The sequence below is a fragment of the Camelus ferus genome, chromosome 30 (genome assembly GCF_009834535.1).
Source record: "Camelus ferus isolate YT-003-E chromosome 30, BCGSAC_Cfer_1.0, whole genome shotgun sequence".
Lineage (NCBI taxonomy): Eukaryota > Metazoa > Chordata > Mammalia > Artiodactyla > Camelidae > Camelus > Camelus ferus.
Window position 1 is genome coordinate 5,184,580 of NC_045725.1, and position 26,596 is coordinate 5,211,175.

The following is a 26,596-nucleotide window of genomic DNA, read 5'->3' on the forward strand; positions in this document are numbered from 1 at the left end:
GATAAGCAAAAACTGTTATCTACTTACCAGAATATCCAATTATAGGATGTCTACAAGCAGGTCCCTTGCTCTCTTTCTTCCTGGGGGCTTCCCACTGGTGATGGGAGAGAATAAATCACAGAATTGCTTCTTACGCCTTCCCATTCCAGAGGTCCGTATATAAACGTCCCCAACTGTCTCGAAAACACGCCCTACAGTATTCTTTTCGTCATGATCCGCACGTGGCATTTGGTTTACATGTCTCTTTATTTTACCCAACTCTAGAGAAGGCCCCCCACCCTTTTTCTGTCTTTTCTGAGAATATCATCTTTTTGAAATCCAGATTGCTTATTTTGCCAAATCCTCTACATTCTAGATTTCTCATTTTTAGAACACCAATAAAACACTGTTGGCAAAAAAAAAACCCTACACGATACTACATATGTTACGCCATATACATTTTTACTTTGTATGCCCAAATCGTTTACCACTAGTTATTATGGATAGGAAGCACAGCAAATGTTACTGTCTGGCTGATGAGTTAAATTGTCAACGCCATGACTGAATCCTGCTATGACAGATTATTCATTAATACAAAAAAAATCAAAGGAATGTGTCTTTCACGTGCATCTAAATGCCTCTTCAAATCATGATTACTCAGACATGCAGCTTTTCTGAGAAACAAGAATTCTTCTTGTGTCTGTGACTCTGAACAGATTCTGAGTTGATAAAGCATGACCTACTTAGAAGAGTATTGATTGTAGGAGATGTCAATCAAAGATTGACTGACATCTCTTAATTGTTTTCAAGAAGATAAACAAATGATTTTGTTCATTTCTTATCTACGTAGTTCTTTGGCTAATATCTCTATGGAGATTTGTGTAACCTTCGGTAGAACATTGTATTGATTCTGTGAGCCTGGTTAGGTGCCTACGGGTGTTATAAATTGCTATCTTATCATTTTACTTAACTCTAAGATAACTTTCTGAGTGATATTTATATCTTAACTATTCCTCTAGATGTAAAAGGCATTTCTTTGCCTTTTTATTGAGATTTCTTTGTGCATTCCTAAATTGAATGTCAGTCCCATCAATTTCTGTCCTTTTCTTTCAGGGAACTCTTCGGTGCAGGGTGTTGAACTGTCTTCTGATGACCACAATTCTTATTCGTTCTTTTGTCTTTGTATATAATGCCAGGCGTCATTAATGTAATATTGAATGGCTTTTCACATGTGTAGATTTAACAATATTTTTCCACTGAAGATTTTAAGCATCTCACACTGGTACTTTTTACTACAAATATTACTACAAAGCTCACTTATGGTCCATGTCCAGCTTTCCTACCACCTCTGGTTAAATCCAAATTCTCCCCGATTTCCTGTCTCTTCTCTGCAGTAGATTTCTAACCCTTAAGATCTCAAGTCTTCAACCTGACTTGTAATAAACATATGGACTGAATAATAGCTGATGGTAGAGTTCACCAGGTGCGTGGGCACCAGCTTAATGTGCATGGGCGCCAGGCTAAATGGGTTCTGTCCTTGACTATTTACTGTAATATTTTATCATTTACCTGCTAGGATGGAAAATGACAGCTAAACAAACACATCAATAGTACAAAGCTAGGAGGCCGTCATGAAAAACGGCAATGGCAGTATTTATGACAGACTTTGAAAAAGTATAATGAAAGCCCAAAACAAGAAATATAGAAGGTAATATAGGAAAAATGTCCGGCCTTGTGCATAGATGTGTGTGCGTGTATGTACGTGTTTAACAAAGAAGTATTGAAGGAACCTGGTCTCTGAACTTAGGTGGAACTGCGATCAAATCAGTGAAATGGCACTGTTTCTCTTGTGACTTTTGTTAATTATTTATTTCCTAAGACTCTGTTTCCTCTTTCTAATCTGAAAATCTAAGAGGATTAAATGAGATAATGTGCATAAAATGCTTAGCGTGATATGTACCACTAGCTAAACGCTCCAGGAACATCAGCCACTATCATCATCATCATCATCAATTTTATCATTGTATGGAATAAAATGAAATTAAAAGCAGTTAATTTGGAAAAAAAGAAGTTTGGTATTAATAATCACGGGCACAACCTAAGTTATAATGTGCTTTAGCTGCTAAAAAGGTAAGTCAATTTTTATACGTTATCAGGAAAACACATAGCTAACTGCAGGTTAGTAAACAAGCCCCCAGAGCTCATGGGCCAGTGCATCTCCAACTCAAAGGTACACATGAATCAACTGGGCCTCTTGTTACATCATTACAGGGGCTCATTAAGTCTGGGTGGAGTCCATGGTCTACATTTCAGGCTCCCGGCTGATGCTGGCGCTACTGGCCGTAGACCTTAGCAAGGCTGAAGAACTAACCCGGAGTGCGTGTTTCATGCTAGCCGCCAAATTGTAGGAATATTGACGAATAGACATTATTTTAAGAAAAACTAGTAGCATAGAAATGAATTTTCCTTATTTAAGTTATAGGAAAAGCATTACAAAAATTGATTAACTTTGAAGAAAAATAGTGCTTTTTTTCTGTCTCCTACATTTATGAGGAATAGGAAACTTAAAGGCACTTGAAATACTAATTTGAGATATTCAGCAAGTATCAGGTACAAAAGTGCCAAAAATGAGTATTATGTGCTCAGATATATATATTCTTCTAATGTCATCTTGTCAAAGGTCTAAAATTAATTTTAAAATATTTATTAAACAGCCTATGGTATAATATGTCACTGTACTTAGGCCTAAAATTTTATAAAACACTTACCATTCAAAAACTCAGACAAAAGTAGATAAGAACAACATATAAACATCTATTTAATCATACAATAAATTAAACATATGCAAAAATAAATCTATCTACAAAACAACTACCCTAAAAGAGAAACTTAATATTCTACAAAATCAAAGATACAAAATATTTTAAATCTTGTATCAGCAAACTAAATTTACAAATGTCCATAAGGTTCTAGGAATCACATACTCAGCAAAATTCTATATCATATTTAACTCATTGTTTAGAATAATACATCTCAGACTTCATTCTTAAAATAATCTCAGCTATTTTTATTATTATAATTCATTGTGGATATATATACTCAGAATATATGACTATAATTAGAAGTAGTGGTTTATAAGCAAATGACTATCTGATAACACCTACTTCTTTTAAATTATTTTAAATGAAACAACACAAAATGTCGATAGTTGGCTTATTCTGATGTCACCTCATTTTCTTATTTGCTTCTGCTTCTCTGCCAGAGTCACTATTAAATAGATTACATGTGGTGCTAATAATGGTATTGTCCTTTAGAGACTGTCTTGTCAAAGGTACAGAACGTGTGTATTAATTTCAAAAAATGGGAACCCAAGTACGTGCTGAGTTGGGAGTTTCTTAAAATGTTTCCATATCACCAGAGTTATTCAGATTTCAAATGTGGGTGGTGGGTGTCAGGGGGCAATCCGAATCTTAACCCATGGTCAACATCCTCTCTTTCCAGAAACTCTGGCCAAAATAAAACCACAGAAAGAATGTTGAAGGCAAAAGGCATTTGAAGAGCTTGAAATGGTAGGCATCGTACAATGAATGATAGCTTAGAAAGAAAATATTTATATCATTTATGTTAAAGCTTAAACTTTAAATCAGATATCAAGTTAAATAGTGATGCTTTAGTTACTAAGAAAAAAAATATTCTAAACTAGCCCTCAGAGTCCCAGTGGCTGAGAATTGAAGGTGAAAGAACTCAGACATTTACTGGGCATCTGAGTCCAGGCAGTTGTACCTTCTCGTTAGCCTGCATCCTGGGCTTCGTCACCGCCTGAGCTAAGACGGTAGCAGCTCCATGTGTGTGGTGAACATTGGAAGAGTGGGAGCTTTAAATGTCCTGTTTAAAATGGAATCTTCTGGATTATACCGAGGCTATCAGAAAATACGGCATTTAAGGGAGAGAATAACTGCAAAGGAAATATAACTTTAGTAACTCCCTACCCTCCAAAGTAGGTTGGTTTTCTGTTCTGTTTCCCATTTTGATACAAGGCTGTGGACAAATTCGTATTCCTCTCACAGCCTTCGTAGCTCATTATTCTGGAGTCAGATGAATCATGGCAGTTTGTTAGTTTCATGAACTCATGTTAGAGCCAAATGAACTCGTTCTAGCTTAAGACAAATGTCAATGCCTCATCTTTTGCAAGCCAGAGTCATAAACATTGAACAAATACTTTGCTTCATTTTATTGAATTGTATAAAATATGGTCTATGCTAACTAAACATTCTGAATATTTTTGTTGATACCCTGTCCTTTTAAGTGTTCAAGCCATTCAGAACCACGTGGACATAATTTAATTACAAGCACATCCTGTAGGCCTCTAAGTCTTCTCAGTAGACAGAATAAATGTACTTAGAATTAACCTCTTTTAAAGGGAAGCTGTGGTTACATATATTTGATACATTTCAAAATATTTAAAATAACTATATCAATTTCAAAAATGTTTGGTCCCTGTCAAAGTTTACATTATAATTCATGAACACAAGTCAGTGTTCTATGTGCCATGTTGACATAATGCTATAAATCCATGGAGATTATTGAATTTAATTATCAGTATTTATATGGTAGCATTTTGGACACGTGCTCAGTTGTAAAGTAGCTATTCTGTTTCGAGATAAAGAGTATGAGGTAGATTTGTTTTATCTGCCAACAATGTTTGCTATTGTTTTAAGCCTATGCTGTTTCCATAGTTACAGCATGAAGCTCAGAAATCCTCCTCTCTTTGTAATATGTTAAGGGATAATTTTATAATGTTCTGATGGACTATAATGTTTACTGAATATACTATCATAAATATACAGCTTTTATTTTACTATTAGGCCACGCTATATCAAATATGAAATGAGCAGGATTTTTTAATATTGATTATGAATAATAACACTTAATATTCCAGAGATTCTTATCAAAACCAACTAAAGGAAAGGGAGAGAAATAAAATAAATTCTTATTTAGTTGGTTTTGTTATTACAATTATGTAATTTCATTTTCATGCACAGTACTCTAAGGTACCCATTTGTTTATCCAAATCAATGCTCGAAAATTAGAATACAATTTATAGTGTCTTACATCAATGAAGACCTTGTTGTGACTTTGAAACAGTGAACACTTGAAGGAAGCCCTTTGAATGGTGGTCCTCTCTTTCCCAGCTCCCGCATCTAAGATCTCTGGGTAGAGACTGAATGTTCTCCACTGCCCCTTCATCGACTAATTCTGTTTCATGACTAAGTCACTTGTTTTTTCAGTCCTTACTTTCTGCCTTGAGCATGCAATGATGACGAAGTATGTTTGACGTCTCTCTGGCAAAGATGGGAAATGGATAAGACAGGGTGTTGGGAGGATGAGTGGAACTGCACCTGCAGAGAGAATGTTGAGTTTTTCAAAAGGACAACCAGCTCATTGCAGGTTATCTGTTGATGGCAATTAATTCTTCAATTACAGAGGCAAGTATAAAAAAGAGCAAACAAATGTAAAGAAAACCCCTTGGCCCAAATACCAAATGCTAAGAATTCTTTATCTTAAACTTTCGGATTTCCATTCTGCCTGTGCAGTTTCAGAAAAAGATGGGTGCATTTGCAGCAATTAAGGGTTTTGTTGAATAACTGAATCACGCAACTCTCCACAAACTACCCACTACCGATGGCTGCCTGAAATTACCTGCCTGCTCAAGAGGCCGATTGCTTAAATACACCAGTCATCCACTGCACTGAAAAGCCCTTGAACGGCTTCAACGCGATTTTTTTTTTTAACGGAGGAAAGAAATGTGGTCTCTATTGACTCCTTTCATTCTCTTGAGGTAAAGAGATTTTGTTCTCAATTTAAAACCAAATACTATTATCAATATCCCTTGGAAATTCTACTTAATTAAAATGCTCTAGTCACAAAATCTGCCAAATAAAACTTGGTTAGGTTTTTCAATTAACTGCATTTAATTAGAATTATAGAATATGAAGTAGATCCGCTTGTAAAGCTTTTCCTAAGCAAGAAGGTTTTGGTTTGGTCAAAACAAAGAGAACGTTTAAAAAGTAGTGAATATCAATAGGGTGAAATGCTCTCCTTTCCAAATTGCCTTCCCATCTGGCTGACAGCAAAGGGCCAAAGTCTCACGTTCTTGTTTAGTGTATTGTCAGGAATGCGTTCCCAGGACTCCAGTTGGTTGCACCCTAATTCCTGCGTACCTGCGGCCGCATGGCTGTGGCTCAGTCCACAGGGAAGCTCCCTGTTTGTACCCAACTCAAGCCCAAGTCACCAGGCTGTTCTCATGGCACCTATTTGGAAAAGGAAAAGATAAAAAAAAAAAAAAAAAACCCAAAACCCTAGCATGTATATCCTAGGATTTATGAATTTACTTTCTTCAGTTTGAAAAGACAAAAATAATCTCTATAGCATTAAATTACAATGCAATGAGACCCTACCCCAGTCTTTAAAGAGAAGGACTAACAAATGTGCCATTAGGAAAATTATATGATCAGGGTCTGTCATCTGCACTCACTTCCCTTTGAGGTCATGGAAATTGTTTTCAAGGGTGTTGATAATAATTACGTATGAGCATCATGCCGAGCTGAAAGCATGCTTCTTTCCATGCAAATCACACCCATGACAAACCATAAGGAAATAAAATGTCCTGAAGGCAGCTTGACATTCCACACTTCAAAGCATCAGTTAACATTTATAAATTTGCATGAGAAAACTTCTTATGATCATAAAATCTCGATTTTTAGGGTAAAGAGCATTGTCTGTTGTAGCTCAGATTGTCGTGGAGAGAAGAGGACCACTGTATCCTAGACGTGGAGGCTCCATGTTAGCGCTCTATCTGGCACTCTGGCCACACCAGACATTTGACAGGGAAAGGGAAATGCAACTGAGCAAAGATCACGGCTTGCCCTAAGTCAAAGGAGGACGAGGAATGCAGACCCCTGAGCCTAAAGGTTTGCTCAGTACATTGATTTAACTGGACAAGATACTCACTCGTTTGCTTGCTTTCGATATATTTCTATTAGTTCTTCAATTGAATTAATATGTTCTGAGACTTTCTAGTAAGGTCACGTTAACTGCTGTATCACAAAATCAGAGCAGAAGTTTAATTATTGCCCACATAAAGTCTAACTGGTGACTGTCATAAGCTGCTTTGTCTGCAAACAGAAGCTCAGCACAGTATGTGGTGGGAGATCAGCCCAGCCTGGAATGCAGTTATCTCTCAGCATCGCCACCTCTGGCTTGCTCCCAATCATTCTTAAGCAAAGCTGACAGTGAGAAGTCTTAGAAGTGTACCAAATCGCCTGCTATCTTTTACTCACATTATTCTTAAAAATATGAAGCACAGTATGGATAAACAAATAGATGAGGAAGCCTCCAACTTGAAGTAAAACTGTAGGTCCCTAACAAGATGAATAAAAACTGAACAGACCAAGGAAAAGTCTCAGAAAATTTCAGAAAATCAGGAATTACAGGAAGCATTTTTGAGTACTTTCAGAAATTAAAATGCAGTTAAACTAAACACAGGAAAGAGTCCTCAATATAGTTTTGTTTTTTTTTTTTTTAACTTCTTATTCTCAGTACCAGACTTGAAATGCTTTCAAAATACAGAAGGAAAAAAAAAACATTTCCAATCTAAAATTTTATACCTCACAAAACTATCAGTTAAGTGAAAGTTCAATAAAAGACTTTCTAGTCATAGAGAAACTCAAAAAAATTCCTTTCCCTTGTAAGTTTTTCTCAGGAGATTACATGACAATGTATTCCAGCAAAACAGAACGTTAAACCCAAAAATGTTAGATGTGATGTATCAGTAAGGTTACTCTAACTGAAAACCAATAAAAACTAGGACTGAGCAAATAATAACAAGCAACAACAACAGGGTGGGTATTACTTACTCACTGTGTAATAGTTTAGGGCAAGGCTGCTTTTAGGCTCAAACAATGCTGTCCACAGTTGATTCCTTCCGTCTTTTAGGCCACTCTACCACCTGTTAATGCAATCCTATCTCTTTCCTATTGACTGCAAGTGAATGCAACAGGTCTGAGGCTTATGTTCATGGGAGAAGAGAGAACTCCCTTCTCACAAAAAATAAACAATAGTAGAAGGACTAACTACTCTTCTTGGACAAAACTGGTTACTCGGGCAGCACTGGACCAAGAAGAATCGGTTAGATTAAAGGATTAAACTACTCAGTGTCCACCTTCTGTTACGACGTCAATCCCAATGGAGTTACACTGAGCGAGGGCTAAGACAGTTCCCCCAAATAAAATAATGAGTGGAGCTGGGGAGGAGAATGGACGCCCAGCAAGCAGCAAAAGCCAGATATCCACACACTTGAGGTGCCAGAAATAGTCAATCCATTTGAAAAACAAACGACTGAATGACAGTCTCAGGATGTGTATAACCTGGAGGGCAACGGGGTCAGTGCAGGGCTGGACGGGAGGACACCCGGGTTAGAGACCATCACCTGAAACAAAGGTAGTTCTCTCAGAACACCTGCTAAATTAAACTTTTTAAAAAAACCAATGTTATCATACAGGGGATAAACTCCAGTGAAGAACCAAATCTCTAAGCAAAAGACCCACAACCGTGGTACACTGCTTGGCTTCGTGGTGAAGCAGTTTTTACATGATCATATTGTTAACACACTAAATTTTAATTGTTTAAGGAAATATACTACAAATATCACCAAAGGATGAAGCAGGGGAGGTGGTTTGGGGTGAAAAATAGCTAAATCCAAGAAGTTGATAGGCAGTGTCTAAATCTGAGAACTCAAGATGTAAGTCTGGAGCTATGGCTGTAACGACCCAAGTAAAAAGCTAAAGGACGAAAACACTGTTGCTTTGGAGAGAAAGAGGCAAAGAGGAAAATAAATTTAGGTGGTTGTTTTCCATTAAAATGCTTTTAGGATTATTTTATTTTTATCCATGTTCGTGTATTGCTTGGGCAAAAGTAACTTTTTTTTTTTTTTTTTTTTGGATAAGCTCAAGATATCTCTGTTGGTCCAGTGTTCACTCCAGAACAACAATCTTTCAAATTAAGAATTATCTAGTGTTACATCAAGTTTTCAATGATAAGTAAATATTTGCTTTTCCTTAAATGTGATTGAACAAAATATCACCAAGAAATAACATGGAATCAAAATAGCCATTTTCCTTTTTGCATTCTGCAAAAGACAGTTTCTTCCCATGAGTGGGTATTATCACTGGTCCAAAGTTTGTACAGTCCAGTTTTTGGTGTAACGGCTCAACATGTTGGATACAAACAATGGAACTGATTTACGGGAGTCTGAGTCATCTTATCTATGTAGTCAATGCATGTCTTCTGTCATTTATGAAATGAAATGCTCAGACTTCCTGTTCACCTTCTCACCAGATAACAGAGGCTGTCTTTAGGTAACAGTAACACAGAGAGAAAACAAGTTAGATCAAAATTAGCTTATCTTCTTCTCCTCATTTTTCTACAGCTTAAGTGAACAAAACCCGGCAACCTTGAATGAGAAAATAAGAATGTGTTATGGCACAAAAAGGAGGCTGCAGCTTGAGAGTGAATATAAAGGAAAGGAGAGAGGGAGGGAGTGTCTTGCAGCCTGCTTCCACCCGGCCCGTGTTTCTCATGAACATACCTATGCGCATACAGCAAGCCTGTTTCAGTCCTGACTGGTGGGCACCTCCCCCTTCTCCTCCACCTGCTCTGCTTCTCCAGGCACCTGGTTCCTTTCCCAGCAAGTCTCTGCAACACACAACTTGTGGCAATGACTTTATTCAAAACAATATTTTTGCTATTTGATAATTCTTGAAACTGATTTAGGAAAAAGAAAATGGAATGAAAGATGGTGACTTCTGGCCTTACTAGCTGCATATCATGCATTTGATGTTTCGCTTTTCCTAATACCTAATCTTTTCCCTGTGCATGTCAGGGGGTACTTTTTCAAGACCCCAATATTCCTGAAATGTTTTTTTATCACAAATGTTGAATTCTGATTCAGACAAATCTAGATACAATTTTAAAAGGCTGTATCATCAGAAGCTAAATTTCAATGTGTATTGGAGAAAATTATTGTGTATTTTATTGAAAACTAAAACTTAAACAATAATAGTATGTATCATTCACTTACTGACAATTCTGGAGGTAATTTCAGCCACCTATGACTACATCAACAACTAGGTTCTTCAGTACCACTGTCTTCAGGATATTAACTTCAGCTTGCTCGTCATGGTCAGAGTGGTCATGAAATCATCTCTTTATACATCCCCAGGAAACATCTTTATAAAAATTTATATGACAATACTTATCATTGCTGTGGGTTTGCTTCTAGGCTGATATCATAATAAAAACATAATGGATTACATCATCTTATAACTCAGCATTGGCTTTTCCTCTAAAACAAAGCAACTATTTATCAATAACCAACTAAAATATAGAGATGATGTTTTATTTCTTAAAATAAGCAAATAATATCATTTCTTTGGTATTTATCTAAAGAATATTTTGGCAAATTTAATTTTCCAAAGTTAAGTCTTACTCTTTAAAGTTTTCTACATGGCAAGTCTAGTAATTTGATTAATTTAAAAGATAAACATTAGCTTTAAGTCTTATACTTTATTATCATGTCATTGTTTTATTTATTCATTTAACCATTAATTCATTTATACATTAATGCAGTTTTTTTCAGTTTTATTATTTTTCAATTAAACAAATGATGACACAGTGGGGAGGCAACATGATAAAAGGTTCAAATATGTGGATTCTACAGCGAAATCTTCCATGTCTGAATCCACTCCTTGGTATATCATTCAATCTCAATGTATCCAAGTTTTTCTATCTGGAAAAAAGGGATAAAATGCACACCCCACATACAGTTATCATCTTTGTGTGAGTTAATATATGTAAATTGCTTAGAAAAGTACATGGTTCCTAATAATTTCTAAATAATTATTAAACACAAATAAACAAATAAATAACATTGAAGGAAAAGATCTACTGTTTTCCTAGGTGCCACATTTAACGGTTTCTGTAGAATTAAAAAACACAAGCGTCAAAAGCAAAAATAGGCAAGTGGGATTGTATCAGACTGAAAAGCTACAGCACGGCAAAGGGCACGATCCACAGAGCGAAAGACAAAGCTGTGGAACAGGAGGAAAGAGCTGCACACCATCTATCTAATAAGGGGCTAATATCCAAAATGTATAAGGAACTCCTACAACTCAATATAAAAAAAATCCAAATAATCCAATTAAAAATGGGTAAAGGACTTGAATAGACATTTCTCCAAGGAAGACATATAAATGACCATTAGATACATGAAGACATGCCCAACATCACTAATTATTAGGGGAATGTAAATCAAAACCACAATGAGGTATCACCTTACACCTGTTAGGGTGGCCACTATTTAAAAAAAAAAGCAGAAATTAACAAGTGTTGGTGATGTGGAGAAATTGGAACCCTCTTACACTATGGAAAGTAATGTAAAATGATGCTGGCTCTATAGAAAACAGCGTGGGGTTTTCTTAAAAAGTTAAAAAGTGAACTACCATATGATCCAGCAATCCCACTTCTGGGTATTTATCCAAAAGAACTGAATCAAGATCAAAAAGGAGTACCTGCACTCCCGGGTTCACTGCTGCGCAATTCACAATAGCTAAGGGTTGGAAACAACCTAAATGTCCATCAGTGGATGAACGTATAAAGAACATGTGGTTTATAAATACAACAGAATATTAGCCTCAAAAAAAAAAAAAAAAAAACCCAACCGAAATAAATCATGCCATGTGTGACAACATAGATGAACCTTGAGGACATTGTGTTAAAAAAAGGATATACTGCATAATTCCGTTTACATAAGGTATCTAAAGTAGTCAATCTCATAGAAGCAGAGGGCAGAATTGTGGTTGCCAGGGGATGGGAAGAGGGAGAAACGGGGAGTTGTTGTTCAGTGGTATAGAGTTTCAGTTACACAAGATGAAAAAGTTCTAGAGATCTAATCTACAACAATGTGCATGTAAGTAACAGTACTGTACTGTACGGTTTTAGATTTGTTAAGAGGTTAGAGTTCATGTAATTTTTAAAAAATCACAATTTAAATAAATTAGTTCAATCAATTCAAACCCAGAAAAACTGGATTTGTTTTGGGTGGAGATACCATACAGCCCAATGGTCAGCTGATGATATGTATTTTCCGTTTTCAAATTTTACCCCTGATAGGGCAAAACCTAAAAAGTTCTGGGCTACATGCTTGTACACCTGCTGTCCAATCCGACTGGAATAAGATTTTGTCAGACAAAATTACTTTAAATCGTAGGACTCTTTTCCTCTGCAAATGACAATAAATCAATGCAAACTGACTTTTGCAAAACTGGACTTATTGACTCATAAAACTGAAAAACTCAGGAGCAGGACTTTAGGCACAATTTAATCCAGAAGCTCAAATTATTTGGAATAATGTGTTTCTGTTCTGCTTTTCCCTCTATTGACTTTTTCCTGAGGGTCCTAGGCATCCCCAGGCTCATTTCGTCCTTTCTGGAAGCTGTCCCCCACTGAATGCCTGCATGGTTCTTTCCTGGTACGTCTGTATTATCTTATAGAACATACAGGATAATATGTGCTGTAGTGCATTAGCACAAAATTATCATCACTGAGTAATCCAGTAGGTTCAATAACACTCAACAGTCCATTTAGCCACATTTGTAAAACCCAAAGGTAAATATCCATTTGGCTCCTATGATACGAGATACCTACACCAATGGACTCTCTCTGAACATTTGATAGAAATAGTGTCATTATATCATTTGCTCGATCTGGTCAGGAGTTCCTCACTGACCGGTCACTTCGGCCACAGAACATAATGCACTAGCTGGCTGACCGTAAATCACCCTCTCCGGGGGAGGCAGAAGCGGAGTAGTATATTTTTATATTTTATATTGTTTCGGCAAAGTGCATACTTGTTATATTTTAATAATCCTTTTGAAAATTATGTTCCATGTTTCATTTGTTTTGTCCAAATTCTGCTTACAGTAATGGGCTTTAATTTTATATTCAGTATTCCAGAAGAGTAGATTTTCTTTTCGAGTACCTCTATCCATATGCATGTAGCTATGAATCCTGAGTTATATGCTTCAAATTTTTAAAAAATGAGTCAAAGGTAAATACTAAGAATAAATTATAAAATATCCTATTGCTAAGGGTAACAAGAATAATGTGTTCCATGTTTAAAATAAAGTACAGATTTTTCTAAGGAAAGGCAAATCCTTCATTTCAAGAAGATGGAGCAGGCTGGTACTTGAAAGTAAATTCTAGATAGATTACATAACGGATTACATTCCAACATGTGAATATGCATTTTCTCCTTATCTACCTATCTGTCTATCTATCTACCTGTCTATCTCTGTCTATCTATCTATCTATCTGATATATTTTCATTTATTGAGCAGTTTTTTTTCGTATTTTGGGGAATCAAAATTATAATTATTTTGTTCTTTTTGAAAGTAATCTACACTATTGGTATTACTACCTAGCTAAGTTGGCCTTGGTTGTGCAAAGCCTATCCTGTGGCTGTGTCAGGGGTGCTATTTTAGGACAGCACGCCGGCTCTTCATGAATCAATCTGACCTTCTTCTCTCACTCCCTTGCAAATCTACTCCCTGTTTATTCAATACAGAACCTTCTTGTAAAGGAAAAGAAACCCTTGAAAAGAAGAGGCTTTATATAAGAGCTTTGTTCTTCCCTGGAGGACTTTCGTCATTTGAGAAATAATTTGGGAGAAATTCCAAAAACAAACACACAAAAAAGATAAATGTCTCCTCACTAAGATGATTGCCATGACCACAAATTTGCGCAAATGATACAGCTGGCACTAATTTGACTATCCCCCTGAATTCCCTGGACGCGTTCCTAATAAGTGGTGCAGGTTTCTACAGCTGGGACGTCCATTACAAATATTTTCCCCATCTTTAGAGTTGAGAACAATTTTCATGTTGAGTATAAGGTTTCAGGTGGAATCTTCATGGTAGCTCTGTGAATGTTGGGAGGAATGCCTCATTCAACCTTGGAGATAAAACTGTTTTGTGGAGCAAAAGGAAACAACTGGGTGTAAATCTAACAGACTGTATACTCAATGTACAAAAATATGACTAGCCCTATTTTCTTATCTCTGAACTCAGTCTAACCTCAAGCTCTAATATTTGCTCAAATGCAGGAAAACAATTATTTTTTAAGCTGAAGATACATAAACAATTATGATTTAAAACTCAATTCCTCACCTCCCTTCATTCATTCTAGACCAATGACTAGGTTCAAGGATCACCATGTTCCAATTGGGGAAATTCTTCTGGTGTTTTGAGGGGAACAGAATTAAAAGTAGGACCTGGGAATTAATGAGCAGGTGCCACACTGGGGAAAAATATAAATATTAAGACATTTTTGATATGGGGGAAATTCACTATAACTCAGAAGTTAATGACTTGACAAGGATACCTAAAGCAAGCACTAATAGTTCGCTGCTAATAGACCACTGAAATATGTCTTTGAAGCCTTGAGAAAATGATGGCTTACAACGAGCCAGCTGGAGGGGCTGCTGTTGAGGGTACAAACGTAGCACCCTCGAGATCCGCTCTCTGCTGCACACCAGAAATCAATGCATTGTAACTGACTGGACTTCAATTTAAAAAATTAAAAAATCCATTCTTAGTTTCTGCTAATAATCTGTTTTGTCTCAAAACAGAGGCAGGACTTCTCCAGCTGAGCCATGCTGAGACTTGAACCTAGGAGTTGGTCCTAAACGTAGTAGCAAGTGAGGTCAGATGTTGAGAGAGCAAGCATCATCCTGTAAGGTGTTCGCCTTGGAGCAGAGAATTACATGGTTTCAAGGCAAGGGGAGGCTGCTTTTCTCGAGCAAGTGTAGGTGAGTCACTTGTGCCGACCCCGAGGATTTAGGGAAATCTGAATGTCCCATGTTGCCATGTGCAGCCACCACGGTCTCCATTACAGGTCTCAGGGTCCCACTCCCCTGTCACAGCCTGGCTTTGATACAGAGCTGGTGGCCGTATGGCATATGCCAGGGCACTCTGCTCTGTCTTCTATCCCAATTTTCCACAGGCAAAAGCCTTAGCAATTGTGATGCAATAACATGCTGGGGCATGGCCATTCCATTCATCTCCATCAGAGGAGCCCTGGCTACCATATGGCCAGTGAGTGATCCAGATGCAGAATCCCATTCTTTGGATGTGCATCCCAGGAACACTTTGGGTACCGATTGTTTTCTTGGCTTTTCCCCAGAAAACAAACAGAAACAAAACAACCCCTATGATAAAAATCTGAATACAAGTAGTTATTTTGGAAGTTTTTCCAGGAAACACTGGTAGGGTATTGGGAACTGGGACTAGGAAGAAAAGACAGCCGTGTAAGTGTGTGTTTTCAAACAAGCTACTACTGCGGGCATAGCTAGTCCTTAATCCCGCTGGGCAGTCTGGAAGCCACAGTGAAGCATGTGCTTTGGGCTTGCACTGAAGGATGGGCGAGGGACACCAAGCAACACAGTTATTGTTTGAAGGTTCCCTGCACTTCTCCCGACTGTGAGCCTCTGAAGAGTCGGCTCCCTGCAGCCAGAGAAAGTCTCTAGAAAAATGTTTGCAGACGCTGGCAGTCAGAGACTAGGCCACTGTGCATTGGTGGGGTGAGGTCCAAGACGTTAATGCCAGGACACCCAACACCAGAGTTCAGTGTATCTGGTTTTAATGCCAGGATTCTGCTAGCTCCATGAAATGAGATTTAGAGCTGCTCCCCCCCCCCTTTAAAAAATATTTCTGGAACACCGGGTAAAAAAAGTGGCTTTTCCTGTCCTTAGAAGTAAAACTTGTCATAAAGTACAATTTAGACGTTATATCTTGTCAGGAACTCGTTTATTTATGTCCTCCTCCACCCATTCAGGCATGCACTATTCGCGTCTATGTTCCGGTGGGCTGGCACGTGGTGCGCAGGGGCAGCTGGTTCCAGTATATTCTCCTTCTGTGTTGGTTATCTATTGCTATAAAATAAACCAACTCAGAACGTACTGGCTTAAAGCAATAATCAGTTTATTTGCTCGTGATCTTGTGGGTCAACGATTTGAGCTGGGTTCAGCTGGGTCGTCTTCCTGCCGGTCTGGCCTGAGGCCATTCGTTCAGGCGTGGTCACTTGGTGGCTCAGTAAGTGCTGAGGAGGCTAAGATTGTCTTAAGCAGACGCCTTGCGGATGGCGAGCACAGCTGGCTGGGGAGCGCGTTGCTCCCGGGGCCTCCGGCGGGGAGGCTCTGCGCGCCGGGCGGGGGCGTCCTCCGGGAGGCTGCGGAGGACTTCTCCACCGACGACGGACGGCTTCTCACCAGCAAGGAGTCGAGCTCCTGTCTGTGAGCACGTGCTGAGTCTCTGCTGCGTCACGTTCGCGAACGTCTCACTGGACAAAGCACCAGATGTAAGTGGTGGGGAGGGAGGGAAACTCCAGCACGTTTACGGGAAGAACAGCCACGTCATTCTGGAACGGAGCAGGCAGACGGGGAGGGAGGAATTACTGCAGCCACGTATGAGAACAGACTACCACACCTGCACAACTTCCTGAAGGTTTTCAGTGCCCTTCCCTTTAGGTAAGCACTTGTTCTTACGGTTGTGTGGGTACCATGTGCAGTCTTCCTCTCAGAGTGCTTCCACAGCAACTGCGAAAGTCTCTGCTGCTCCCTTGGGACTAGTAGCTGACTTGATGTGATGCTTATGTGAGTTAGAAGATCTCGGATGCCATCAGTTATGTTACAAATGAAGTGGCACTGGGGGAACCACCGCACCTCTGTTGGCCTCATTTCCTTAATTTGTAAAGTGATAAGATGGAATCGATGGAGGACTGCTAACTCGGATGCACAGAGGCCAGCAAATCACCATCCTTATTCTACATCCAAAATAGTCAAAACTGGGGGTATAAAAATGTTGACAGAGATGCAAAACTACATGTTAGTGCAAATGAAATGGTGGAGTGTTGCAGAATCCCCTACATCATATCTAGGAGTAGCTGAGAATGGTGGAGATTTTAGAGAATTGTCAATTAAAAGAGCCGCTGACATTTAGGAATGTCCATAAACTGTGGCCCAGTCAGGATTTTTAAGTGAAGCAAAGATTACCCAGCAATGGAGTTAATAAAATACATTACTCAAGAGCATCAGCTCATTTGCCCCAGAACTATGTCGTGCTTTTCAATTACAAATTGAAATTATTTTAATTTAGTCCTGTCTGATTTTAATTCAGGTGTTAACTTGGTTCTTGTAATCTGACCTGGTGAGAATGTCTAGTTCTTGTAATACCAAAGCATGTCTCTCATCCTACAGTCATCAAGAAAAAAGTAAAAAACAAACATTTTCAAATAAAATCTTCAAGTTTATATTCTATGCATATATAACAATTCTTTTCCCTTTACTGACCTGTCTGTTTCTTTGCCAAAGGCCACTGTGCTTGGAGGACTGTGTTAAGACAGCTTTCAGAGCACCTCTTCAAATGCTCTTGCTTTATGTCATCCAAAAACCTTTCTTTCTTTTCACTCCATCAGAAAGCATCTTTTTAGAAGGAGGTACATTTGTGACAGGAGTCATGTACTGTACATAGCTTAAGAGTGACTGTAATAAATCCTTTAGTTCCCTGAGAAATATATTGAAAAATTAACTGTGTATGTCAGTTAGAAAACTATTTTGAAGACTATTATTTTAAAGGATATATTTACTAAAAAGCACTGATGACATTTCCCCTTGATTAAAAAAAAAATTATCACCAAATTGCTTGGCAAAAATTCTGCTGCAGTATCATTGTTTTCTGAAATTGTATTTTTTTTTTTTTTTTTTTTTGCAAATTGGTCTACCCTAAAATTGGAGGAAAGAGTTATTTAAAAGTTCTCTTTTTGTCTTGGAAAAAGAAACAAAAACATTTCGGGCATTTCCTTAAACATATTGAGTGTAACAGAGAATGAACAATCAAAGAAAGAAGAATAGATTAATGGCTTTGCTATTATAATATACATATGCATATAAAATATATCATTTTCATTAATGTATATATCAATTCATTAATTTCCATGCATTAAAGCTTGTTTGTCTCTTCAAAATTATTTCATGTGTCAGATACAAGTCCTGTCCTACCTTAATATTCAGGGATATTTTCAACAAGTAAGTCTTAGCTTTTATGATTTTCCAAATTACCCACATAACACCCACTAAAACATCATCATCATCATATATGTCCTAAAATAGCCCAAGTAAATTTAGGTGATGCTATTAATTTATATACTTAAGGATAAAAAATTTTATCTAACTCATAAGTAACATTCACATATCTGATGTAGAAACTTTAAGTAGTTTTGCTTGTATTCATTAATGGATGCTTTGATATGGATACATGGATTTACTCTTCAGTTTAACTTATATTTTCTAAATATGATTAAATCCTTTTTTTAAACGAGGGATAGAAGCTCATTTCCCCACAAAATAACCACGAGTGAACACAGTACAAGGTGGCTCCTGTACAGAACAATACACCTTTCAATCTCAGCGTGTATCTTTGGGAAGTTTTCTTTATTTTATGCTGGTTTACAGATGCCTGGTGATTTAATTAGGTTGGTTAAAAATCTTGATGTTACTTCTATGTCACTGTCAATTAAAAATTAACCAGAATAAAGTTTTCCTAAAATGTTGGCATAGATTGGCAGATCATGGAGTTATTTCTAGTCTCCTCATATTTCTCCAGAGATAATAATACACTGTTCCTAGGGGATAAGTTTCACTAAATATGAAAAAGCATGGACAACAACTACATATATGTGAGTATGGGTGGAAATTGATTGAGTCACGTGGTGCTATGAGAGTTCTTGCCCACAAGAGGCTAATATTCTTGTGATATCTTGTAGTACCCTATATTTGTGCTTGGAAGAAAACCACATTTTATTTGCCCTAGTCATTTTCACAAAACATCCTGTCTGTTATAAATGGAAATTTCAAAGATTTTACCTGTCATCTGTTTTAAGAAGATTTTCTACTCTGTCAGAATACATTTACAGATTGAAAAGAAATGGCTTCATCAATACTGTTTAAAACCAGTTTCATATTAGAATATTGCAGACAATTTTTAAAAACATGTCACTACTTGGCAGCAATAATTTATTGTGTTTTTGATAAATTAATACTATGATTTGTATAATGAGTTAATAAAAGGGAAGAAACAATTTTACATCTCATAACTATGTGCATTAAAATGCATTAAGCCATTTTCAAGAAACTAACATAATACGGAATATGTCAAAAGCACTATTTTATTTTACTCATTTTTCGTACCATCATCTATTTTAACCATTGAAAAAAACCTTGAAGACGATGCCAGTGCTGCAGATGAATTAATGGAAGAGCACTGATGGACCTGGAGAACTACATGCACGCTGATAAATATGGCTTGCTTTTGAGTCAGAAGAGCAGGTGTCCTGTAACAATTCTGTCTAGGGTTTTGGGAATCTTTCTCGCCATTCTCTGTTAGAGGATACAGGCTCAGAGGAAACCAGTGAGATTTTACTTGGGATCAGGAGGTATTAATTCTGCCTTGCCTTCTGTAAGTAGTCTCTGTTTCAATGCTAACCTTGGAGAACTGTGACCAAGCACCCCCTTCTAGGACAGCTCATTGAACTTATAAAAGCTGTCAGTTTATAAGCTTTTTTGTTCAAAATAATCACATCTTGAAATTTGGCCATATGTGCATAAAACCTTCCCCTGGAGAAGCTGAACTTCTCCCATCTGTTGGTTTTTCTCAGGAAGAAAAAAAATCATGGGTCTCCATTAGGGAGGTGGCATTGCTCCGCAAGTGGTGGTTCAGGACTCAAAAGTAAGAAGGCAGTTTGCCAAGCAAGCAGGATGTGGTGGATGGCAAAAAGTATTTGTGTGTGTGTGTGTGTGTGTGTGTGTGTGTGTAGGTAAATGAATGGAATCTTCAAGGGAAAAGATGCAGCCATAACCTGGAAGGATTCAGGAAGCACAGCAAAGGCCTCAGCACCCTCCTGCCTCTTGGAAGTGAAGAAGTGAGCAGAGGACCCGAGAGCCCCTGTCATGGACCAGGTCCAGGATGCGTGCACTGGCTCCATCAGCACTGAGGTCTGGGCAGTATGCAACACCTCAGCCCCAGGCACTGCCAGGAGTGGGGGTGGTCAAGATCAAAGAAGCCGCTATTTATGAGAATTTGATCTCAGATACAGGATATGGGAGGAATAAAGCCATGGACAAAAGGTTTGTCTGTCCCTGCTTTTTACCCCTGGGATTTCCTTTCTGAATTTCCTGGATCCTCTCTTCTGATGCAAGGACCAACCACTGGTCTAGCAACATTTTAGTGGCTACTTCCTTGGCCCGGTTACAAAATCTGTGTCCTGGGGAAACGACCTGGGCAAAGAGAAGGGAAAACATGTTAGACATACTTGAGCGGATGGATTTAGCAAAAAACAAGTTTCCCTTCTTCAATCTTCAAATTGTCACTGAGAAATACAGCGATTTCCCTTAAGATAATTTTTAACGTTGTCATTGTTTCATTGAAAGGTTTCTTTTTTTTTTTTTAAATCATTTTCACAAAGATTTTTGGATGCAAAAAATAGTTACTATCCAATCTTAAATATTTCAGCAGTCTACTATTCACTTGCGTCACTGGCCATTTTTCAAGGACCCTCCATCCCCCTTTGGTGACCTGTTTTTTTTGTCATCTATTCAGCATCCACTAATCGCGCTAACCACGCGTAACCATTCTTCCGCAACTCCTCTCCCATCTACTCACCACCCCTCCAACATACACACACACACACAACCCCCCACCCCGCGCTGGCACAATAATCGCACGTGCGTCACACAACTCCCGCGAGACCTTATGCTTACTTTCACCTTCGATCTTTTTACAAGTACACATGTGGGCACGGGTTTTCAGAGACGCTTCTCCAGCTCTCAGTCCATCCTCTCACCCCTCGCTCTGTTCTTGAGCCTGCAGCTCCTCTCGCAGGCACAAGGGTCTGGTGGAGTTGGTGCTCTGCGGGCTCGCGCGCGCTCTCTCTCTCCTCTCACTCCTCTCTGTCTCGCTCTGCGCTCTGGTCCTCTCGCTCTAGCTCTCCATTCCCTCCTGCCCCATCTACCCACCTTTCATTAAATGGACAGAAACACGCACAGACACCCACACAGTCCTCTTTAGTCTATCACTTTACCCCACCGTCGACGACGACTTGCAGCTGCCTGGAATCAAGGAGCCAAAAGCTTGATAGAAAGAGTCTTGAAGGTTGCTTTCGGGGCTCGGGGTTCCCCTCCGGCTTCGGGGTTCCCCTCCGGCTTCGGGGTCACCTCTTTATCCCTCATCTCAAATTACTGACCGGAAGACCTTCACCCTCTCCCAGCTGCTTTGCTGGGAAAGCGAGGGCAGGGCCGCGGCGAGCACCGCCCCGCACCCGCCGGCGCGCGCACCCACGTGGGCTGCCCAGCGCCGCAGCAGCAGGTGCCGGGAGGTGGCGGTCAGGCCGGGAGCCCCGCGGCAGCAGCATCCCAGCTGCGACCGCTCTCCGGCCCACTCTCAGGGCCCTTTCCTCTCTCCGGCCCACTCTCAGGGCCCTTTCCTCTCTCCTCCTCCGCCTTTTGAGGTGACCCTAGTCTAGCACCACAGCGTCTCACCGCTTTCTACCTCGGTTAATTCTTCCTACGCCCACCTCGTCACCGCCATCATTCCCAACTGGAGCCGCAGTCCGGGCTGAGGAGCGGCAGACGCGGGGTCCCGGGCCGCTGAGGCGGTGGCCGGGGGTCGACGGCCTCCGCGCGGCCCCGAGGTGCGGCCGGCGGGCGGTGGGCGCGGGCTGAGTCCGCAGCGGGGAGGGCGGGACGGAGCGCGAACGGAGGAGGCGGCGCTGCGCGTCCAGGGACCGACTCCCCCACACTCGCGCGCTCCTGCCCGCCCCCGGCCTCCCTGTGTTTACTGTTCTTCATTTATTCGCATTTTGCAAGCTGTTTTTTTTGGGGGGGGGCTGTTTCCCCAGCAACTCTTTTTTCCCCCTCTCTCTCTCTCCCGAGTTTAACGCGCTGCACGCGCTCGTGTCTGTCCAAGGTGGGGTGGGGTAGGAGGAGATCCGTGTTTTCCTCGGGGAGCTTAAATATCCTGGGGAGGGTGAAGGAGGATTGCGAGAAGCCTGTGTCTTTGCCGGGGCAGTTTGTTGGGGGCGACCTCCGCATCAGGCCAGGTGATAAAAAGCGAAACTTTTAATGCTGCCTTTGCCTCCGACGCGCCCCTGCCTCGTCTCCCAGCCTGAGACCGGAGTAAATCGCAAAGCCTTCACCCTCGAGAGGAGACAGAAACCTTCCACTAGACAGATGGGATATGAGGGGTGGAGGACAGATCAACCGCAATTTCTGATCGTTAAAAAGTGAAAAATTGAACCCCGAAGGGGATTTTCACATGACGGCCCCTCCCCCTTGCACGCCTTTTCTCCGGCGCGAGGATCCAGCTCGGGATTTGCCGGCGCCCTTCTGGCCCCCTCGGCCCAGGCTGGCCGAGTGACGGATCTCAGCCTGGTCCTCACCCCCTCCCTCTTCCCTCCCCCAGGACCGAAGCGGGTGTGATGTCCTTGCCGCCGCCGCCGCCGCCCCATTCCACCGCGCACCAGCCCCGGGGGCGCCGGCCGCGCGGAGCCGCCCGATTCCGCCCCGGCCCGGGGCTTCCAGGAGGGTCGCGCAGCCCCAGGCTGTGACTCAGGCGCCCACTTGGTAACTCTGCCATCTTCCTGCTCCCTCCCCTCCCTCCCGTCCCCGCCCCCCTTTGCCACCCCGGTTCCCCTCCACCACCCTCCTGCCCTCCTCCCAGACGCCCACCCACCCGCTCCTCTTTCCGCAAGATCGCAGAGGTGGCGCGGAGCCCGGCGAGCCGATGACGGACCCCTTCCTCCTGCCTTCAATGCCTCAGCGGAAGAGCCCCAAGGGCTGGGGAGTGGAGGGCTGCCGGACATCCTCCCGGGGGGGCTGCTCCGACCAGCTGCTCGTGGTGTATGAAACCGGGGACTGAGCGGGCCCCAGCCGCCGCCGCTGCCCGCACCGTCGCTGCCGTCGGTCTGGACTGGCCCCCAACTCGCCGCGCCCGCCGCCCGGCCCCGGCCCCGGGCGCCCCAGGGCTCGCCCCGCGCCCGCCACCGCCCGCGCGCCGACTGCCCGCGCGCCCTCCTGACAGCTGCGGCGGCGGCGGTGATGCAAAGGAGGAGGGTGCTGCCGGCGGCGGCGCTGGTGGTGGCGATCGGCGCCCGGGTGTGAGGCGAGCGTCATGGTGGGGATGCTGGCTTCGCGGCGGTGAGAGCGAGCGCGAGCCCGGGGCGGAGGACGCTCCAGTTTGGATTTTGCTGCTGTGTGGGCTCGGACCTGCTTCTTCTTCTCTCTGTCTCTGTCTCTGTCCCCCCCCCCCCCACCTCTCTGCCCCCCTCCCTCTCTCCCCCCTCCCCACACTTCATTTGTTCTTGGTTTGCATATTTAAAACCTCTCTCCACTCCGTCCTCTCCCCAACCACTGGAAGTCTTCCCGTCTCTAAATGGAATTAGTGGAGATCGGAGCCTCTGGTGTAACGAACAGACATGATCTATGGACGCAGTTTGTTTCACAGTGAGTACCTTTCCCGCCGCGCCGGTCCACTCCCGGGTCCATCCTCCCCGCCTCCCCTCCCTCGTGGCCGAACGCGCAGGGAAAGCCTCTCGCCAGCACCGCGCTCCCGCCGGACCCCGCAGTCCCCGCGAGTCTGGGGCAGATGTAAACTTTGTGTATTGCAGCTTAATAGAACCGGGCGTGGGGGCGGCGCAGGGCAGTGGTGGCTGGGTCGCAGAATCTGCCGAGGAAAACAGGCTGTCGTGTGCGGGAGCATCCCAGGCAGAGAGGTGCCAGTTGCTGGGGGTGGGCACGTGCGGAAGAGGCCGGGGAGTGGGCCCGAGCGAGGTCGCGGTGGGGGGTTGGGGGGGAACAGGCCGAGCGCGGGGCTGATGGTTCCTGGAGGGAGAAGGAACATGCCTCCTTTAGGGGCTTCTGGAGCTCAGCGGCCCCAGCCTCACTCCAGGAGGTAGTTGGCGGTGCACCTGAACGCGAGGCTTGAGGGCAGGGCCAGTGCAACCTCAACTCTTCCGGAGAGCGGTGTTGCTTCACGAGTGTGCGGTACCCGTGCAGTTGAGGGCGGAAGGAATCGGAGGAAAATAGCATGAGAAGTCATCAAGTACACGGCAGTGTGAGAGAACGCGTGGTGGAAATGTCCGCGCACACAGCCAAGACTGGGGCGCCTGTGCCACGCAGTTACAAGGCTGGCTTTGCTGATGTGTTCATCCCAGTGCACGCTCCACAACTGATTCCGTCAAAACAGGGAAAGCAGAGTGAAAACACCGAACCTACATCTTGATACCGAGGGCTGTATACCTCTATGTGTGTCTGTGTGTCTGTGTGTCTGTCTGTGTGTACAGAATCATGGCAAGTTAAAGTAAGACTTTTTTCCCCTTCTTATACACAGACAGTAACGATTGACGTTTTCATCTAAAAGCAGAGGACCAGGCTAGAGTACAAAGTAAAATAATTGCTATCATTTCTCAAATACTCATATCGAGGCCCACATACTTTTCTTGGAATAACCTTTAAGCATAAATTTGTAAGCTCCTGTAGTGAGCTTGAGTTTAGGAAATCATTATGAATTATGCCTTCCCTTTTCCAAATACGTTTCAAGTGGACGTATAATTGTCTACCTAATGGAGCTTAGAGCTTTTAGGTAATGGAGCAAAAGAGTAAATAATAAAAATAACACAGAGAAGGAAAAATCAGAAATTATGAAGACTAGATTATTTTAATACTTTTCTAGTTTTCGGTTTTGTAAAAATAAGAATATGGAAATAAAAGAGGTCAAGTTTCAATGGTCTTCGCAGATTTACCGTCAAGTTCCAGACCAGAGTCTCCTTCTGACACTGAAAATTGACTCAATAAAATGCTTATAGAAACCACCTTTCACAAAATTGTAAACTATTTCTGGATAATACTAAATATTAAAGTTCAGGCTGGAAAGATTAATTTTGTAGCTTAAAAATGCTGAGGACGGGGTTACTTGAGAGTTGAGTGTTTTATAGGAAACATTTTTTTATGCTGCTCAATGCCTCCAATCCTTGTTAATCTGTTTTCCTCCTGTTCCCCTCCCCCATCTGCCACAGGAGTTGCCTAAGTACTTACTTTCTACAGTACAATAACATTGTTGATGAAAATACAACTTTTCCTTTTCATTCTTTTGCCTGATGTCCTTCTGTCTCCCTTTAGAGATACTAGCAAAGTCATCCATAAAGAGCAGCTCAGACACTCCTGAAATCCTACTGTAATGTGACATCCGTTGGTGACAATGTTGCCTCTTGGTCTTGAAGTCGGCATTTGCCTTAGGAGTCTGGATCTCAGACATCCTTTACTTGTATTAGTTTCCTAAGAGATCCCCAAGTTGCTCTGACTTGTACATTGTGAATCGGTTTTTGTTAAGTTCTGAGTCTACTCAGAACAGTTAACAATAATAAAGTAATTTTTCTTGATATCATTTTAACTTTAAATTATACTATGTTGTTTATAGAGTTTGGTCACTTCAGTGTACATTAATCTTTCTAATTTTTCTTTTCTGTTTCAGTTGTAGCAAGTTTAATCATCCTCCATTTGTCTGGGGCAACCAAGAAAGGAACAGGTGTGTTTCTTTGAAAAAAAAAATTGCAAGTGGAAGACCTCTAATTACTTGCATTTTCCTATTTTTCCCATATTCTTAATATTCCAGAATATCTGAACATTTTATAGTCTGTATAATTGATTGGTTTCGACTAAGACAACATTTAGAAGTTAATTTACTAATGGATATTATAAGAATGTCCTCTCTATTTTTAGTTTTAGAGAAAATTGGATAATGGCTCTTTTAAATTTCTTTCCTTCTTTTTTTTTCTTAAACAGAAAAGCAAGCCACCTCCGAAACACAGAAGTCTGTGCAGTGCGGCACTTGGACAAAACATGCGGATGGAGGCATCTTCACCTCACCCAACTACCCGAGCAAGTACCCCCCTGACCGCGAGTGCATCTACATCATAGAAGGTGAGGGGGGCGGCGCCAGAGCTGGAGAGGACACTGGGCCAAGTCTGGCCGTCTCCAAGCTTTGGATGGAAAATATGCACCCAGACATTACAAAAATTGGTTTTGGAAACCATACACAGAAATATCTCTGAGTGAATCAACTAGCTGTAAAATCGGGGATCAAGCTAATATTGAAATTATTTCTAATGGTTTATAAACAGATAAACTCTGGGGGAGAAAAAGAAATCAACAACAGTTTATTTTGCAGTTGACTTAATTGATTTGGAATTCTAAATTAATGGAATGGACGCATGGTTGGCAAACTGTTTCCTAATGTGTAACGCTTTTGGCAACTGGTATTTCATTGGCTTAACAATGATTAGAATAGCCTATATGTTTGTTATTTTTCCCTTTAGTAATATGAAGCACAAAAAAAACATACTAATGTCAGAAATAAACTTACAATCTTATTTTCCAAACATCAATCTGAGTAGCAGT

The 26,596-nt window shown here is 41.3% G+C and overlaps 1 protein-coding gene and 2 long non-coding RNA genes across 7 annotated transcripts in view; 1 reads left to right on the forward strand and 2 right to left on the reverse strand.

The window, feature by feature from the left end:
* Nucleotides 1-172: 172 nt before the first annotated feature.
* Nucleotides 173-3,847, reverse strand: LOC116660659. Its single transcript, XR_004316243.1, has 3 exons — nucleotides 3,838-3,847; nucleotides 1,475-1,477; nucleotides 173-258 (listed from the first exon to the last, which is right to left on the reverse strand). It is a non-coding gene; the product is annotated as an uncharacterized LOC116660659 (long non-coding RNA).
* Nucleotides 3,848-15,953: 12,106 nt separating this feature from the next.
* Nucleotides 15,954-21,035, reverse strand: LOC106730031. The gene is made up of 3 exons (XR_001366457.2): nucleotides 20,906-21,035; nucleotides 20,296-20,422; nucleotides 15,954-16,509 (listed from the first exon to the last, which is right to left on the reverse strand). It is a non-coding gene; the product is annotated as an uncharacterized LOC106730031 (long non-coding RNA).
* A 1,503-nt stretch (nucleotides 21,036-22,538) lies between these two features.
* Nucleotides 22,539-26,596, forward strand: part of NETO1 (neuropilin and tolloid like 1) — a 74,654-nt gene continuing 70,596 nt past the window's right edge. For 2 of the 5 annotated variants that reach the window (XM_032470475.1, XM_032470476.1), the window contains exons 1-4: nucleotides 22,549-22,765; nucleotides 22,894-23,644; nucleotides 25,671-25,724; nucleotides 25,982-26,119. In XM_032470475.1, the coding sequence (XP_032326366.1) occupies nucleotides 23,617-23,644; nucleotides 25,671-25,724; nucleotides 25,982-26,119 (220 nt within the window). In that variant the 5' untranslated portion in view covers nucleotides 22,549-22,765; nucleotides 22,894-23,616. Of the gene's footprint in view, nucleotides 22,766-22,893; nucleotides 23,645-25,670; nucleotides 25,725-25,981; nucleotides 26,120-26,596 lie in introns of all 5 variants that reach the window. The other 3 variants (XM_032470473.1, XM_032470472.1, XM_032470474.1) reach the window with 3 other exon arrangements.